This window comes from Mustela erminea, chromosome 10, assembly GCF_009829155.1.
Source record: "Mustela erminea isolate mMusErm1 chromosome 10, mMusErm1.Pri, whole genome shotgun sequence".
In the NCBI taxonomy this organism is placed as follows: Eukaryota; Metazoa; Chordata; class Mammalia; order Carnivora; family Mustelidae; genus Mustela; species Mustela erminea.
The window spans coordinates 84,948,501-84,966,457 of record NC_045623.1 but is presented as its reverse complement, the minus strand read 5'-3'; the positions used below and the strand labels follow the sequence as shown (position 1 = coordinate 84,966,457).

General features: G+C 54.5%; 1 protein-coding gene across 4 annotated transcripts in view; it reads left to right on the top strand.

Annotated features, from left to right (window-relative positions):
- The first annotated feature begins 3,016 nt into the window (after positions 1 to 3,016).
- ZNF362 (zinc finger protein 362) overlaps positions 3,017 to 17,957 on the top strand; it is a 37,495-nt gene continuing 22,554 nt past the window's right edge. The window contains exons 1-2 of one of the 4 annotated variants that reach the window (XM_032302864.1): positions 3,017 to 3,348; positions 16,307 to 16,432. In XM_032302864.1, coding sequence (XP_032158755.1) covers positions 16,395 to 16,432 — 38 coding nt within the window. In that variant the 5' untranslated portion in view covers positions 3,017 to 3,348; positions 16,307 to 16,394. Of the gene's footprint in view, positions 3,349 to 3,592; positions 3,609 to 16,306; positions 16,433 to 17,957 lie in introns of those variants that run through there. The other 3 variants (XM_032302867.1, XM_032302865.1, XM_032302866.1) reach the window with 3 other exon arrangements.

Here is a 17,957-nt window from a genome sequence, read left to right as displayed (position 1 = left end):
ACTGTAGAAGTTAAAGAAGATGGAGGGAGCTTATTGGTTGGAGCAGTCACAGAGGGCTTCCTGGAAAAGAATGAGGACTTGAAGAATTGGAGAGGATGAGCGCGGACTTGTAGTCTACACCATTATTTGTCCATCCATTCAGCAAACATTTACTCTAATGCATCATGGCCATGGCATCATGGCCAGAGGACCATGGTGTTTTGGGAACCTGCAGAAAGTGCCTCTTGTAGAGGCATTCATGTAGAGGATCTAAAACAGCTTCAGGGAGGAAGTGATGTTTGAGCCAAGCCTTGACAAGTGGGTGTTCTACAGAGACTTAAGAGATGGGGAGAAAAGGACCGAAGGTCCCAGGCAGACGTGAATAGCAGCATGTGCAAAGTCCTTAGAAGGGAGATGGCCAGGTCCATGATGGCACCCCACCTTGATTGGCTGGAGCATAGCTTTCCAGCTGTTTAGACAGGAGGTTAGTGAGGCAGAGATGGACCACACTGTGGTACCTTCTGCCCATAATCCCTTATAAAGACCCCAGCTCAGCAATCAAAGCCTTCAGGATTCTGTCTCCCATCACCCTCTCCACTCTAAACGCCAGTGCTTTTACATGTATTATTCCAAGCACCTATAATTACAGTGATGGTGATAGTAGTAACATAATAACATTTGTTGGGCCCTTAGAATGTGCTAGATGCTGAGTCAAGCATCATTTCATTGTACAACAACATCAACAATGATGTGGGTTAGTATACTTTTTAAGGATTATTTTTCTTAGTAGTAGACTTTATTGGAACAGTTTTAGATTGACAGAAAAAAGGAGCAGATACTACAGAGAATCCCCAAATATCCCTCCCCCAGTTTTCCCTATTGGTAGCATCTTAAGTTAGTGCATTTGTTATATTTTGTTATAATTACTGATGAATATTTTATTGATGCATTAACTAAAATCTGTAGTTTATTAAGATTTCCTTAGTTTTTACCTAATGTCTTTTTTTCTGATCCAAGATCCTACCTAGGCTACCACAGTATATTTAGCTGTTCTGTCTCTGTAGGCTCCTCTGGGCTTTCACAGGGTCTCAGACTTACTTTGTGATGACCTCAACAGTTTTGATGAGTATTGGTTGAACATTCTTTAAGTTGTTCCACCATGAGTTGGTCTGATGTTTTTCTCATGACAAGACTGGTGTTGTAGATTATTGGGAGAAAGACAGTAGAGGTAAAGTGCCACTTTTATCACATAATATCAATTCACATAATATCAATATCACATAATATCAGGTACCTACTGAAAATGTGGTTTGTGACTGTTAGTGTTAGCCTTGATCCCCCAGCTAAGGTAGTAGCTGTCAGGTTCCCGCCTGTGAAGTTACTCTTTTTGCCCTCCCTTTCTGTACTGTACACTTGGGAAGAAAGTCATTAGGTGCAGCCCATGCCTAAAGAGCCTAGAGTTTGCTCCCCCTCCTTGAATATCTCCGTAAATTATTTTGAATTCTTTTGCAAGAAAGATTTGTCTCCTTTCCCATTTATTTTTATCTCAGTGAGCTCCTCAACAGGGGGTTAATACTTTTCCCATCCCCTAGAAACTGGAGGGGAAACTTCCTCCCCTGGCTCACCCCAGATCCAATTTCCAAAGCCCTTCTCCACCCCCAGAGAAGAGTGGCCTCCTCTGTGTCCTCCCCGCCCCATCCCCTCCCTGCCCCTTCTCGTACTTTGTAATGCCAACTAATTCCGGCCACACTACGATTTGTGCCCTGCTCTGTGCTGGCGCTGTGCTTGGGGCTTGAAAGCAAATGGCCTAAGTAGGCTCTTTCTTCCAGTTGCTCTTAGTCTCGACGTCCTGTGCGAGACTGGACTCCCCTTGGGGGCAGGAACTTCGTGCAACTTGTTCATAGCTGGGTTTTCAGCCAATCAGCACAGCGTGGGATCGTAGGTCCTCGATCACTATTTACCCAATTGGGGAATGCTTCCGGGAGGACCAGCAAACACTGGCAGGTGATTATGTGTGTGTGTGTGTGTGTGTGTGTGTGTGTGTGTGTCTCCTTCCCTGGGGACTGGGAACTCCCTGAGGGTAAGGCCAGCCTGGATTCTTCTGGCCTAGAGGTTGGGTGGCAGTGAGTGACACAGAAGTCTGAGTCGGTGAAAGGACCCAGGGCCGGGCCGTCTCCTCAGGTAGAAGTGAAGTTTGGAAGCGGACACAGCCCGGGAGGCCGAAACCGAAGGACTTGGTGACTGATTGGCTGGGGAGGGTGAGGCGGGAGGAGGAGTCACACGCAGATGGCTCTGAGGTCTGGAGCTGGGGACAGCCGGTGCCACCTCTGATAGACTCTGGAGAGGAGCCGCTGACAGTCTTGGGCGGCTCCACCCTTTAGGGGCTCGGGCCTAGGGCCAGGGACGCCCGGAGCCTACAGAGGGAGGGGTGGCCTGGCCTGTACAAACTTCTGCCCCCATCTCCATGTCCTCGCCTTAACAACAACAACAAAAATCTCAGCCTGGATTTTGAGCACGGTCGTTGGTTACCAGGTGTGGGGACCCATTCCGGGGGTCCCCTCCTGTCTGCCATCTGCGCAGGAGACCCCCCCACCCCAAGGGCAGCCTGGTCCCGCTGGACCCGGGTCCCCAGCCCGCCATCGCCGCGAGGAGGGGGCGGCGAGGCGGCGGCCCGGCCTGGGCGGGACAATGGCCGCAGCCGCCGGGGCCCCGGGAGCCCCCGCGCTGGGGAAGGGGCTGGCCTAGGGCCCGGCGCCGGTGCCCTCCCCACGCGGCTCGGGCGGGCGGAGGGGGGCGAGGAGTTCCTTTGTGGCTCTGCCTCGGGCGCGGCGCGGGCGGGGGGCGCGGCGCAACTTTGCCAGGCGGCGGCGGCGGCGGCTGCGGCGGCGGCGGCAAGCGCGAGACGAGGCCCCGGGGCCCAAGCGGGGCCCCCAGCGCGCGGCCCGCCCCCGCCCCCCGCCCCGCGCCCGGCCCCCTCCCCTCGCGCGCCGTCGCCCGCGCCCGGCGCTGCCCACTCGCGGGAGCCCCCGGGGCCGGACGGGCTGCGCAGCCGGAGAGGCGGGGGCCCGACGCGGCCCCCCCTCTCCCCCGGAGCCGGGCGCCTGGCGCGGGGGCTCGCCGAGCGCACGGGGGGCCGCGCGGCGCTGCAGACCCAGCCTCCCGCCGCCGCCGCCGCCGCCGCAGCCGCCGCCGCCTCGGCGCTTGCAGAACCCAGAAGTGAACAGCAGGCGACCCGGAAGGTTTGCGCGCGGCTCCGCACCGAGCCGGAGCCCGAGCCGGAGCCCGGAGCCGGAGCCCCAGCCCGGCCCTGCAAGGGCCGCCGGGCGCGGGGCTGCGGCCGCGTCCCGGAGCCGCCGCCAGCACAGCCAGGTCCGTGCGGGCCCGGGGCGCGCGGGGAGCGGGCCCGGCGGCGGCGGCGGGCGCCCGCCCGAGCGCCCGCCCGCGGGAAAGTTGCGCCGAGTTTCGGGCGGGGGCGCGGGCCGGGCGCGGGCGCTGTCAGCGCGGGCCGGGGCGCTCCGAGGGCCCGGGGCCGCCTGCGCCTCGGGCCCGGCCGGGAGCAGCAGCGGCGGCGGCGGCGGCGGCGGCGGCGACGGCGCGCGGGTAGGAAGTGTCTCCGGCGGCGTGTCTAGGTCTGCTCTCCGAGTGTGTGCGTGTGCGTGTGTGTGTGTGTCTGTGTGCGTGTGTGTGTCTCTCTGTGTGTTTTCTTAAGCCGGGCTATTCAAACCTGCTGCAATTCTCCGGTAAACAATGATTCATGGGGCTTAATGCAAATAAACGGATTGCAAACGGCGCGGTTCGCGCACTTTGCAGCCGGCCCGGTGGAGCGGCCAGTGCCGGATTTCTCCCCTTTTTTGCAGATCTGCAGAATATGGCGTCCCTGTCCTGTTTTAAAAATAAGCCAGGCTGCCATTTTTGTTTTTCTTTTGTCTGAAAATTTTAATAAAACTGTCTGAGAATGTGGGAGAGGCGGCTGGAAGCAGAGGGGGCACCCGAAGGGTTGGCTTTTTTTCCTTTTCTTTGGCGAGAGCCGCGAGCCTTTCGGGGAGGTGAGACACAATGCAATTGCACTTTAAAGAAAAAAAAAAAAGGAAGCCGCTGGGTGATTTGGGGGGGAGGGTTGGGAATTTAAAGTTAACTCCAAAAGTTTTCTTTTCTTTTTTTTTTTAAGCTCTTTTTTTTTCTTTTTTCTTTTTCTTTTTTTCTTTTTTTCTTTTTTTTTTTGGAAGGCGGTGAAATGCCGCGAAAGGATCTCGGGGCCCATTTCTCCCCCCAGCCAGCCGCCTTTGCAGGATTTTTGGGAAAAGTTAACTGCCGGTTTCCTCAGAGCTGCGGGGGGCACGTGGAGGGCTGGCGATGGGGACTTGGGGGGATCAGGAAATGTCTTTTGGAAAAGGCTCTATAAAAATGGCATTGTAAGGAACTAGATCCCCAGATTTGGGAGAGAGGGCTGGCAGTAGGGGCTCTGAGCGGGCCCATGGTTTTCAGCTCAGACCCCGGGCATGAGGAAATAATTCTGCTCTCCCCTGCCCTGCCCTGGAGCAGTGTGTGTGTGGGGAGGGGGGGTGCTGTTTCCTTCATGGGTGGCCGGGGTAGGGGGGTGGCCCCTGTAGGCGGGAATCATGCTCTGGGCCTTGGGGTGGCTTCTGGAGCCCTCAGGCAAATGTGTGTGTGTGTTTGGCGGTTGGTAGTTGGAGAGACCCTTCTTTGATCTGGTGGGCCTCCTGCCCTCTGGAGGTGGCATCTGGTGGCGGATGCCCCTGGGTGGTGGGCTTTTGTCAGGGTGCAGGCTGGGGGCCCCAGTGGGTCTTGTCTGAGGGGAGGGGTAAGAGAAGGTTGGGGGGAGGTGCGGGTTTGCTAGTCTGAGCCTCTCCCTAGTGGTGCCCTTCTACCCTTTTTTACTACTCCTGCCGGCATCCTGAAGGTTCCTCTGTTGGAGGCAGTTTGTACTTGGGTGAAGTTATTGACGTATCTTGCGGACGGGTCAGAGCCTGCTGGCTTTGAAGGCTGCAGGAGGGTCTTAAGACCAGGTCCAAAGGTCTGGAGTGGCAGGCGCTGTCCAAGGCACCAGGCAGTTGGGCCTGGTCTTTACCTCTTTGGGAAGGTTTGTCCTGGGAGGACCCTGAGCCCTTCTAGCCCCTGTCCCAGCATCTCCTGGAAGGGAGACCCTCTTGTCTCACTCCTGGTTTGTATCCTGGCTCCAAAGGACAATGTGAGCTTCCTGAGAGCAGAGTCAGGGATTGAAGGGTGGGCTGTAGGGGTTCAGGGCTGCAGAACTTGGCGTGCCTGGGCCAGAGGGTACCAAGCTAGGTATTTTTCAGATGCAGAAACAGGTCCAGAGAGGGGAAGTGATTTGCCTAAAGTCACACTGCTCGTTAGAAGGAGAGCTAAGCTAGGGACTCTGATGTTCAGACTCCTACTTCTGGGCTCTCTCCACTGTTCTCTGTGGAGGCCCTGACTCCTAGAAGAGTCTTTCTGGACAGAAGTGGACTGGAATGGGATAGCATGTCCCCCTTCACTGCTCCCACCCCGGCCAGCATAATCCTTCCTTGTGAATGGAATACAGTTTGCCTGTTGGAGTGTGTGCTTATTACCCCATTAGCCTCCCCCAGACACTTGTTTGTGGTGAAATTGTTGAGGTGGGGATATCTAACTCCATTTGAAAATTTAGGAAACTGAGGTTTGGAGAGGTTAAGCAGTGGCAGAAGAAGACTTAAACACAAGCCCCTTAACTCCTTGTCCAGGCCTTTCTCTAGGTGGACTTTGATGCTTGTAGATAGGGCTTTTCCCCACCTTCGGGTGTTTGGTCTCTCTAATTCTTCTGCTGACCCAGGCACTGTGTAAAAATCTAGAGGTCCCAACCCTGTAGAATGCCTGAACTGAAAAGGCCCTGAGAGGTCATCTGGGCTCAGAGAGGGGAAGCCACTGGCTTGAAGTCACCCAGCAGTTTGGGTCCCAGCTAGGACCAGAGCCCTGGTCTCCTGTGTCCCTTCCGCTACAAGAAACTCAGAGGTCTGAGAGTGAACCACTCTGCCCTCCGCTAGGCTCCACTGGACCCTGGGGAGCAGTGATTGCTGCTGCTGCTGGTGATTGGTGATGGCTTAGTGGGTGCTACAGTGACCAACACCTCACAGAGACATGAGTTTGTCTGAGACACTGAGAAATAGGCTATCTGCAGGCTTGGGATATGGAGGCAAGATGGCCCTAGGTGGAGAGGAAGCTGGTGTGTGGGTGAGGTTCCTTCCTTCCTTCCTTCCTTCCTTCCTCCCTTTCTTCTTCTAACTAGCCATCAGTTATTCATTCATTGGCTTTCTAGATCATTCCCTTATTCTTTTCATTGTCCATTTGTTAGTTGAGTGGTTAGCCATTTCAGTCATCCATCCCTCTGTCCTTCCATCCATCCAGTCTCCAGCTCACCCAGCACCGGGCTGGACAGCCACGTGAGATCCAAGGACAGTCCTCCTGGGCTCTGAAGCCAGCAGGGAAAAAGACTGCAGGTAGGAGGAACACAGCCAGGGCAGTATTTGTGGGTGCCTGCATGAGTCACAGGGGAGGTCTCTTGGTTTGAAAATACTAGAGAGTTAGTTCCACAGACAGTCATGGTGGTAGATCTGGGTCCCGGGACCAAGTCGCATTTGTGGATCGGACTTCACAGTTTGCACCGGGTGGTACATGGCTTATATCACTTTGGGCACGTTCTTCCCTTTTTTGAACCTCAGTTTCTTGATCTTTAAAATGGGCACACTGCAGATCTCTTGTGGGCTCTGGGGTTGATAACAAGAGTACGTGGGATAACAAGAGCCCTGGCCAGGCTTGTGGTAGGAGCTCAGAATATACCAACTGAATGATAAGGAATGTTGGTCACCGCCCCAACCCCCACCTTGAGTTTTGAAAACCATCATAATATTTTCAGGGTGAGCCAAGTGATCCGGGGACCCTAGAAGCCTTGCCCTTGCTTGTCATTCCCCTGCTAAAATTCTTCATATGTTTCCAGGACATTTCGAGGAACAAAAACCCGAAGTCCTTTGTGGAGCCTACAGGGGCCCCTCATGGTCCAGCTGGGCCTACCTGCCCCTCCGCTCCCCTGCCTGTGCCCCCAGGCTCACCACCTCCAGCTCCAGCAACCGCTTTCTGCACCTTGAATGTACGGATTGTTGGGGGGCCCTTGCATATCCCCTACCTGGAGCTCTCTCCCTCTAGATATGTGCATGGCTAGCACGTTCTTGTTTCACCAGTTTCTACTTAGGTCGCCTCCACCGGCGGTGGGTAGGTGGGTGGGGACTTCCCTGACCACTTGCCCTGGGATAGCTTCCCGCTCTTGTGACCTGGTCACATCAGTGCCCTTTCTACTTTGCCTTGCGGCTCTTATCGGTATCCAGAGCTTTCTCATCGATTTGTTTATTTGCATTTCGTGCCTGTCTACACTGCTGAACGCGCTTCCACCTCACGTGGGCGAGAGGGCAGGTGGTTCCGGCTCCGCCTGGCGAGGGCTTTCATGGAGCTGGGGTGGCACTGACCCTGGCTGCAGGGCAGTGCCTGGGAGATGAAGGGACCGTGAGCTCTGTCCTCTCCTCCTCTGGGAGGCTATCGTTAGGAAATAACGAGATGATTAAATCATGGCCTTTAAGAATCACAGTCTCTTCCAATCTCAGACCCTTAGCATCTGAAGGGCTTTCTACCTCAGGACCTTTGACGCTTGGAGTCTTCGTGTGGTCTGATCTAGGATTTAGAAGCTTACAGAGGGACCAGCACTGAGTACTTTGTGTCAGGCCATGTTCCAAAAGACTTTATAAACGTTAACATACTGAATTCTCGTTGTTTTCATCCCCCTTCCATTTTGCAGATGAGGAAATTGAGGCACTGCCTCAGTTCACAGAGCTCATCAGGGGCATTGCAGGACTCGAACCCGGCACTCTGGGACTCCTTCTTAGAATCCCACAGCCTCGGAGGGGAAGCCCAACCTCAGCCGACTCCTGCACAGAGAAGGAATCCCCTTCCCACATGCTTGACAAAAGGGCCTCTGATCTCAGCCAGGGTGGTGGGGAGTTCCCTCCTCCCCAGGCTCCCCGCCTGTCTTCTTGTCAGACAGTTGTCATTGTCAGAAAGATTTTCTTCACAAAGTGTAAAGTGCCGCACTTGCCCTGTGAATAACATTTAGGGAATGATGTTCGTAGATTCCCGGTGCTTTTGACCTTGTGGTTTCATGGCTTCCGTAGCCTTTTTCTCCCCACTGGGTCGTGAGCCGCTCGAAGGGCAGGCAGCCTTGGTGCGTGGCGCCGAACGTGTGAGTCAGTCAGTGAATATGTGTGTGTCCAGAGCACGCTCCCCGCTCCTCCAATCCCCCGAGCCCTGTGCTGGGTGCTCGCTCGGTGCCGGAGCACTTGGGGACAGAGGACCGTCCTCCCTCCGTGGAGCCCCGGGAAAGCCTGTCTCTGTTGGTAGGGCTCAGAGATGATCTAGGCAAACCTCAGTCTGTCCACTGGGGGAATAAAGCAGGAGGGGAGAGGAGCAGGGCTTGTCCAAGGCCACACACACCTTACAGTGCCCATGTCCATGCACACTCACCGTGCACGCCTGCTTTCTTGTCTGCACGCAGGCACACGTGTGCACATGCATGCCTTACACGGGAGTTACAACTTACATACACACATTCGTTTCCACCCACGAGGACGTAGCCTCCCATCCTGGGCCTCACGCATGATCCCTCACGTCTGCCCTTGCACTCGTGTGTGTGTCCACACCCGGCCGGAGCTCTGCTTCTCACCTGCTTTCGATGGTATTTCCAGAGCATTTACTCTGTATCGGGCCGCGGGCTTGGGGCTGCAGACAGAGGTGAGAAAGTTGATATAGCCCCTACCCTCATCCCGGAGACAGACGTTCCACAGAGGAGCCCACGAATGATGACTGATTGCAGGTTTGGGTCAGTGCGAGGAAGGAGAAACTTTTCTGTGATGAGGGCTTCCATATAGCTTCTTGGTGTTGGGTTTACCCTAACGAGTAGGGATCGAGGTGCATGTAGGGCTGGGGTGCTTCTGGGAGGAACTGATGACGAACTGTGACATTTTCCAGGTGAAGGACCATCTGGGCAGAGGGTATGGCCCGGGCAAAGAGAGTGAGGCAGGAAATCAAGAAACATGGACAAAGTGATAACCCCGAGACCTGGGGGAGGGGAAGGTGGGTCTGGTCTGGCCAGGCCAGGCCACTGGTAGGTCTTCTGTGACCTGTTTTTACTCCCCACATGTGCACCCCAGGCCCTCCCCACTCCTCTCTCTGACCAGCCCAACCTTCCTGTTGCTGACTTGCCCTGCTCAGGGCCCACTCTGTCTGCCAGCCTCCACCCCGGTCCTCAGCTCTGTCTGACCTACCCTGCAGGCTGCCTGCCTGCTCCCCTCACTCACCCCCGCCAGGGTTCTGAGGTGCATACAGCGTGAGAACCGGCTATGACCACCTGCCAGGGGTTCCCAGCCCGGGACCTTTAGGACCTGTCTAAAAAGCTCCTGGGGGCCAGGCCAGAGCCGGAGTTTGACAGTTGGCTCTCCCTTTTGGACTTATCCCAGACTTGGCTCTCTAGCAGTCAGGGAGCAGCCCCTGTGGGTCCTGAAAGCCTCCCGGAGCTGCTGAGTCTCCCCCCCCCCGCCCCCGCACCGCCCCAGCCCAGTTAACCTCCCTGTTGGCCGGATTTCCCTGTGGATCTTTGGAATGTTGGGAAGGGCTCCCTCATGCCTGAGAGAACCTTCTAACAGAACAGCAGCTAAGGCTTCCAGAGTCCTTCCTACACCAGGCACTGCTCTCCAGACTTGACTTATTTACTCCAAAAGGCAGTGCTGTGGGGACAGCATTGCTGTCCTCTGTTGGGGAACAGTCCCAAGGGCCTGAATTGGGGCTTTGACCTGGACTCTCTTTTACAGAAACTGTACTTTTAACCCCGATTTGCCACTTTGTTCCTCAGAGGGTCCAGGAGCCCAGGCTGTGTTTGAGCTGCAACTGTTTTTTGTTTGTTTGTTTGTTTCTTTTTTTTTTTTTAAGATTTTATTTATTTATTTGACAGAGAGTGTGCGTGAGCACAAGCAGGGGGAGTGGCAGACGGAGAGGGAGAAGGGGAGAAGCAGACTCCTGGCTCGGGAGCCCATCATGGGGCTCAGTCCCCATGACCTGAGCCAGAGGCAGATGCTTAACCCACTGAGCCACCCAGGTGCCCTAGTTGCAGCTGGTTTAGGGGAAGAAGCAGGTGCCTGGGTGGCTCAGTCGGTTAAACATCTGGCTCTTGGTCTCACCTCGGGTCTTGATCTCAGGGTCATGAGTTCAAGCCCCGCCTTGGGGGGGGGGGCTCTGCACTAGGTGTGGAGCCTGCCTTAAAAAAAAAAAGAAGAAGAAAGAAAGAAACTATAGAGGAAGGAGCAATGGCCCAGAGAGGAAATGGACTTGCTAAAGGTCACACAGCAAGCTGGTGGCAGTGGGTTTGAGTTTCCTCTGCCCTCACCAGCTGCCGTGACTGGGCGTGAGCCTCTTTCCTGACTCCAAACAAGGAAGAGATTAGGGAAGAAACCAGGAGAGTGGGACCCTCAGGGGCTGGCAGAAGGGGCATCGGGTAAGGGCTTCTTGGGTTCCTGGATCTGTATTTCCTAAGTCATTAAGCCGTTCGTTTATGTTCTTAGCATCTTTCTGAATGTGTTCTGTATTTGGAAGTGCTCCCCACGGTGCCTGGCATGAACCGAGTACTCTGTTCCTCTTCTTGTCCGTTCATGCCGGCAGAAGGACTTGCCTGTGAGGATGGGAGCTGGGGGTCCCCAGGGGAAATGGAAGTAGAGAAGTAGAGAAGGGCTTGTGTTCAAAGCCTGCAGAACATTCTCTCAGTCTGAAAAGGGTAACCCGGCCCATTCTCTAAATGAGAGCCCTGTGGCTCTCGGAGAGGGTGGTGTCTCTGGGTGGCTGGTGTGGGGGAAAGGGAGGGACGGAGAGGCGAATGGCAGCATCCTAGCTTCCACTGACCAGGGCACGGGTAGCAGCCCTGCTCTTTGCAATTAGTCCCTCCCTCACAATGAGAACTGCCCTTCCAACTCAGCCAGGCTGCGGAAACCCAGCCTAACTGGATCCAGGACCCTCGGGAGGCTCTGTCCTCACAGGAAGTTCCCAGGAGCAAGCTCCCGAGGCTGGCCTGGGTCCTGGGGATGGGGTGGGGCCCAGCAGCTGGGGCTCGGCCCTCTGGGCCGCATGGAGTAGGGACATGTGGAGGGCAGAGGGATCGTGAGAGGCAGACTTGGAGCACATGGGTGTCTTACAAGCTGGGAAGATGGGGAACCTCAGCTTCTCCCCTTTAGACCATCTCCTGCCTGTCACTTCCAGGCTGTCCTTCTGGTCACATATTGTCCTGTCTACTGAAAACCTTGACTGTGGCCTTCCCGTGCTCAGAGACCTTCCATGGCCCCCCACGGCCTTTTATCCAAGCACCATAGCCTGGAACTCTGGCCCTTTGTCAACTTCCCCAGCCACTCTTCCCTCCATCTTCTGCAAATCCCTGCACTATATCCACACCCGACCAAACGTGATGCTTTGTGCATTCCTGCCACTGGACCTTGGCACATGAACTTTTTACCCCCTGGCCTGCCCTTCTCTGGCATCTCTTGACCTCTCTGCTTTCCTCATTAGTAAGTCCCACCTTTGTGAAAGCTTCATGCATCCCTCAGTGGGATGAGCTCATCTTTCCAGGAACGCCCCTACCCCATAGCTCAGCTGAGCCCCAGCAGCAATTTGTCACTCTGGGGCAGGGACCATGGTTGAGAACCCTCAGCTACCCTAGGAAGCTAGCAGTTTGCTGTGTCTTTGCACACACTGCCCCTCTGCTGGGGATGTTGTCCCTCTACCCTTGGCTCTCCTGGCAAACTTCTCAGTCTGTAAGGTGCACGTGGACAGACCCCCTCCTCTCTCAGGGTCAGCCCTTCCCTCTTAGTGAATGTTTATTGAGCACCTGGCATGAAGTAGGCATCTGAGCACTTACTACCTGGCCAGAGCTTGGCCCTGGGGCCGCATTGGTGGCCCTGTCCTTGTGGGTCACGACTGGAGGGATTATCTGGAGGCATGATAGAGAGGCAGCAGAGAAAGCAGGGGGCCGTGGGTGTGCACGACAGGGCAGTCCATTGCGTGCTGGAAGAGAATTTGAAGGTGCCCTTTAGCTGAAACCTAGGGAAGAGCCGGGTGAGCTGTGGGGCCAAGTCGGGGTGTGGGATTGTCACTAAGAACCAGACCCAACCCTGGTCTCAGGGTGCTCACAGTTACGTGGGGGACTGGGTGGACAAGGAAGCGGGCAGTCCTAGCAGAGTGGAATCAGGGCTGGGGTGGAGGAGATCCAGGAAGCTGGGGGTGCTCAGGGGAAGAGGCCGCAAATACAGCTGTGGAGGGGCTGGTGAGCAAGGAGGCCTCCCCAGGGCTGTGACGCCTGTGCATGGTGGCATGAAAGTGCAACTTGTTTTGGGGGACCTATGGGGGATAGGGTGGGGGAGGCTGTGGGGATGTACTTGCTGGGGATACATGTGGCCTGCAGAGCCTCATTGGCAGAGGCCTCTGGGTGCTGTGCTGGGGATTTGGAACTGTACCCCCAAACTGATGCGAACCCAAGAGAGATTTCAAGGAGGCATGAGTGACCTGGGCAGCCTTTGACCTGGTCCTCCCCTCTGAAGCCCCTTCCTGACTCTGTGCTCCTGGCTGGAGTCTGGGGTGGGGCTGGAGGGCTCATGGTGGGACCTAGCAAGCCCCCCACTCTCTCCAAGCTCTTCTCTCCTTCTGGTAAAACTGCAGGGCCTGAGACCAGAATCCTCGTGGATCTGTGGGCAGGGGCTGGGCTGTCCTGCTTGGCTTAAGCTTGCTGAACCTTTAGTTTCATGAAAAATATGCCTTAAGGAAGTCACATAACTACCCTGCAGAAAAGTCAGAGACTAGGGAAGTGAGGTAAACCCAAACCTGCCATTTCTGCCCTCACCCCAAGCCTGAGGCACCATCACTGCTAGCCTTCTGGTTTTTCCTTCCCTCCTCTCAGTAAATGATGTTTATATAGATGTCATTGCCCTGTCTACACATACAATTTTTAAAAATCTGCTCCCCTCCCCCATCTCCCTGACAACTGCTATATCATGAGTATTTTCTTTTTTTAAGATTTTATTTATTTATTTGACAGAGAGGGAGATCACAAGTAGGCAGAGAGGCAGGCAGAGAGAGAGGGGGAAGCAGGCTCCGCCCCAAGTAGAGAGCCCTATGTTGGGGTTGATCCAGGATCCTGAGATCATGACCTGAGCCGAAGGCAGAGGCTTAACCCACTGAGCCACCCAGGCGCCCCTCACGAGTATTTTCTACGTGACTTCAGGGTTGTTCCAATACTTCCTTCTAACAGATCCAGTGTCAGGTGGAAAGCATGGGCTCTGGAGCCTCACTTTCTGGGTTCCCATTGTACATGCTTGGCTTTGGGCAAGTTACCGAATTTCTCCTTGCTTCAGTTCCGGGTAAGGTTGATATGAGTGTTGAATGAGTCATGACAGTGCCAGTAAACATTGGCTATTAATGATTGCAGACCACGTTTCTGTGTACCATGACTTACAGAGCCATCCTCCTATTTAAAATTTTGGCTCTTTCGTTTTTCGTTATTGTAAAAAAAACCAAAAAACAAAACAAAACAAAAAACCAAAAAGACAAAAACAAAAAACCTCACTGAAGCAAACCACTCTGTACATAAAACTCTGTCTATATTTGGGTTATTTTCTAGGGATAGATGACCAAGAATGGGATCACGAGGCCAGGAGGTCTGAACATTTTTTTTTTTTTTTTTTAAGTTCTTGACACATTACTACCAGACTGTTTTCAGAAGTGATTGTGTGGTGTCTGGCTGGCGCAGAAGGTAGAGCATGTGACTCTTGATCTCAGGGCTGTGGGTTCAAGCCCCGTATTGGGTGGAGAGGTTACTTAGAAATAAAATCTTGGTGGGGGGCGGGGGAAGAAACCTTTGTTCCAGCTTACAGTCCCACCAATGGCTAGCAGTGTCAGTTTCATCTTACATTCACTAGCATTGGGTATTGTCATTTTCTTCTTTCTTTTTGCTATTTTAAGAGGTGAAGCTCATTTAATTTTCACTGCCTGGGAAGCACAGCCATTTTCTGTGTTGATTAGCTGTTAACATCCTTTTTGGTCTGCTCGTCCTTATGGAGCACATATAGCCCCTTCTCAGCTCACTTAGGAAGGTAGGGCTTAGATCTAGGAAATAAGGAACAGAGCGACACCGGGGACAGTATAGTGCCAGGATGAGGGAGAGGACTTTCCTCTATCCAGGCCATGACCCTTTCAGTTCCCTCCATCTAGTGCATTCATTCATTCATTCAAACATTTATCAGGTACTGTGCAGGGCTTAAAAGACAAATTACTCAGCCGTGAGTGTGCCTGACAATAGAGATGGGCAAGAAAACAGACAGAAAATAGGGGGATCCGTGCTCTGATGATGGATGTGCAGGGCACAGAGGGAACAGAGGAGAGGCAACTGACACAGCCTAGGAGGGTGGAGGTGGAGCAGCCCTGGAAGGCTTTCAGGAGGAAGTGGTTCATACGCTGGAGCTTGAAGATAATTTGGCGTTAGTCAGTGAAGTGGGGAGGATAGAGGGTTCCAGGGAGAGGAGGTAGTCTGAGTAAAGTTTAGGAAATAAGAAAGGAAGTAAAACCCTGGGGGAGCTCTCTGGCTGGCTGGGCAGAGTGTAAGGTGGGAAGAATCACTGACGCCACAGAGGTCAGTCCGGGCCTTGTCTGGAGAGAAGTAGGGAGCCATGGAAGGTTTTAAGGAGGTGAATATCGTGATCTGCTTTTGTATTTTAGAAATCTCACAGCAACTGCAATAGGAGAATGAAACGGAGGCTGTGAGTACAGGCAGGGAAACCAGTAAAGGGACTCTTGGAGTAGCCAAAGGGGGCTTGGACCAGGGCAAAGAAGGTGGTGGAGACCTTTCCCCACCTTCAAACAGCTCCAAAGTGCACGCCGAATGTTCCATCTGCCAGGTAGCCTTTGCTGACACCCCCTGCCGCCTAGCTGGGTTGTACGAACCCAGAGGATGGGGGGCGTGCGGGGCCTGGCAGCCAGCGGTCAGTTGAGTGCCCACCGTCAGCTGACCCTGGCTTCCACCTGCGCCGCCATGCCTCCAAGACCCTCCATCTGTTCCCCCTCTGCCCTTGGGCTACCAGCAATTTTCTGTCTTTTCTTTGAGAATAAATTTATTGTTTTCATTATAAAAGCAACCGAACGACATTACAGAGAATCGAAATCAGACAAACAAAGACAAAAACCGGATCAGCTCCGGCCACCTCTCCCAGCCCTCCCCCTGGGTGTGGTTCCCTGCAGCTTGCTTTTTCTGACGCAGGTTTTTATTTTTGCCTTCTCGTAATCATAGTGTCCAGACAGTTTTGGGTCCTGCTCTCTCCCATTTGCTTCGTTGGGAGCTCATTCCTCTGTGGCCATGGGGTCTGGGCAAATCTCAGTTTTTAATGCCTGTGAGATGGTCTGGGGACGGGGGTGGGAAAGAGTTGCTGACCCGCATCCTGCCGTCCTCCCCCTGGGCTGCCTGTCCTCTTTGTGTCTGTCTGTTTGTACTGTACCTGGACCTCCCAGGGGCCAGGGCCTGCCACCTGCTGTGCACCTTCCTCGGTGACCCCTCTCGTACCCTTCCGTGGAGCTTACAAGGCTGCCCTCGGGCCATCTTCCTGGGAAAGGGTCATGGGCAGATCTGGGTTCAAATCTAGACTTGGCTCTGGGACCTCAGGCACATTACTTAACCTCTCTGGGCCTCAGTTTCCTCATCTGTATCATAGGTCTATTTCAGTAGTAAAGTAATGGCTGTAAAATCGCCTTAGACAGTTCCTGGCCCGCTGTGAGTGCTCAAGAAAAGGGAGTCGATATTATTTTATTTTTTTATTCTCCAGAGAGTTTCTGAGACCATGTTGGGTTAGGTGCTGGAATGGCAAAGGTGAACGAGCACTAGTTGTAACTGTGAGGAACTCACAGTCTCTCGGGGAAGTCATCCAGGGAAACAGATAGCCACACCAGGTGTGATGGCCCTGTAGTACTGCACCAGATCTGGGTGGTGTCCTAACTCCATTACTTGCTAGCTGTGTGACTTTGGGCAAGTTGGTCAACCTCTCTGAGCTGCAGTTTCCTCTTCTGTTAAATGCACATCTCACAGGGGCATCGGAAAGACTCAGTGACGTGATGCATATGACTTACTCAGCACAGTGTCTGGCACGTAGTGGGTGTTGAAATTGACGGTAGCTGCCATTTTATTATTATTGTTATTGTTATTCCCATATACAAGGTGCTGTTGGGAACACAGAGGAAGTGACTGACTGGGGGTTCAGGGAAAGCTCCGTAGAAGAGGGAACACTTGAGCTGGGTCTTGAAGGATGAGTAGAAGTTCACCAAGTGGGAAAGGACACTCTAGGTAAGGAGCCTGTGATTCCAGGTTGAAATCTGTCAATGAGGGGTTTGTTCTTTGGGGGGGACTAAGGCATTATGTTCATCCCAACTTCCTCACGTGCCCTCCCTGCTTCCTTCTGGGTCTGTCCCTGAGGACTAACCCTCCTGCAACAGCGCCCACCTGTGACTCCGTGTCCTGGTGGCTGTGGGTTCCTGCTCTGTGTCCCCATCTGTCCATGTTTGGGACCATAAGTCTGTGTCTGTCACGTGTGTCCGAGTGTGGGGCCGTCTGCATGTTCCTGTGACTGTGTCTACGGGGGGATTCCGAGGTCCTCCTGGGCCACACGGTGCGGGGGGTTGGGGGGGGTGGGATGCATGCTTCCTTGGCCTCCAGCTCCAACTGGATAGCCAGGCCTCTTTGATCACTTTCCTCCGAGTCCCAGCTCAGGTCCTCCCTGCCTCTCCCCTCCGTCCCCTTCTCCAGGGGCCTCCTAATGGGTGTCTCCTGCCTCTTCCCCTGGTCTCTCCGGTCCTGTCCACACTCATTAGTCAGTGGAGTCTTTCTAAACCACAGATTCTGCCCCATCACCCACCGCTTTGAGTCCAGACTCCAGGCCTAGGATGTTGTCAGCTTTCCCTGGCTGCTGGCTCCAGCCCCATGTCCCCTCTCCCAGTCCACACTGGAACGCTTAGCTCCTTGCACACGGCGTGTCGCTTCTCACCTCTGGGCCTTTGCTCAGGCTCCTGCTTATGCCAGCCATGCTCCCCCCTCCTTTGTTGCCTGGCTCACTCCCGCTCATCCTTTAAGACCCAAAGCAGGCATCACCTCCACTGGGAAGTCCCCCTGATCCTTTTCTCCATCCTGGGTCAGGCCTCTGGCTCTGGGTTGCTCATCCCTTAACTTGGGGGGCAGGAGCAACTGATTTGCCCCAGATCACACAGCTGGTGAGTTGGAGCCGAGATTTGAACCCAGGTGCATTGGGCTCTAAACAAAGCAGGCTGTTCCATGGTCCAGGTGAGGTGATCATAGCTAGGACTCGTGGAGAGGAGTGGGTGGATTTGAGGGAGAATTTGGAAATCCAGTCCTGGGGCAGTGGCTGGTGGTGGATCTGAGCTGGGCAGGGAGGGTTGGGAGGTATAGGGACACGTGTGTCTGTGGCAGGAGCATCTGGCAGATGGGGGTACCCACTCACAGTCAGGAATGGCTCCAGGGGGCACAAGTCTTGGGGGAAGACCCAGTGCAGCTTAGGCTTGCTGAGTCCAAGCGGCCCACCAGACAGGCGAAGGGAGGTAGCTGGAAGGTGGGCCTGGAGCTCCAGGGACAGGCCCCGTCTGAGGGCGGGGACTTGGGACTTGGACTGTATTTAGAGTCCTAGAGCGGGTGGGCCAGCCACGGATGAGGTGGGTGGGACACAGGAGCGTAGCTTGTAGGGGGGAGTTCTGAGAGACACCGAGATAAGGAGCCAGGGTCACAGTTTCACGGAGGGTCCAGGCAGCACGAGGCCATGAGGAGGTGGTCTGGAGGGTCCTTGGTGGCATGTAGCAGGGCT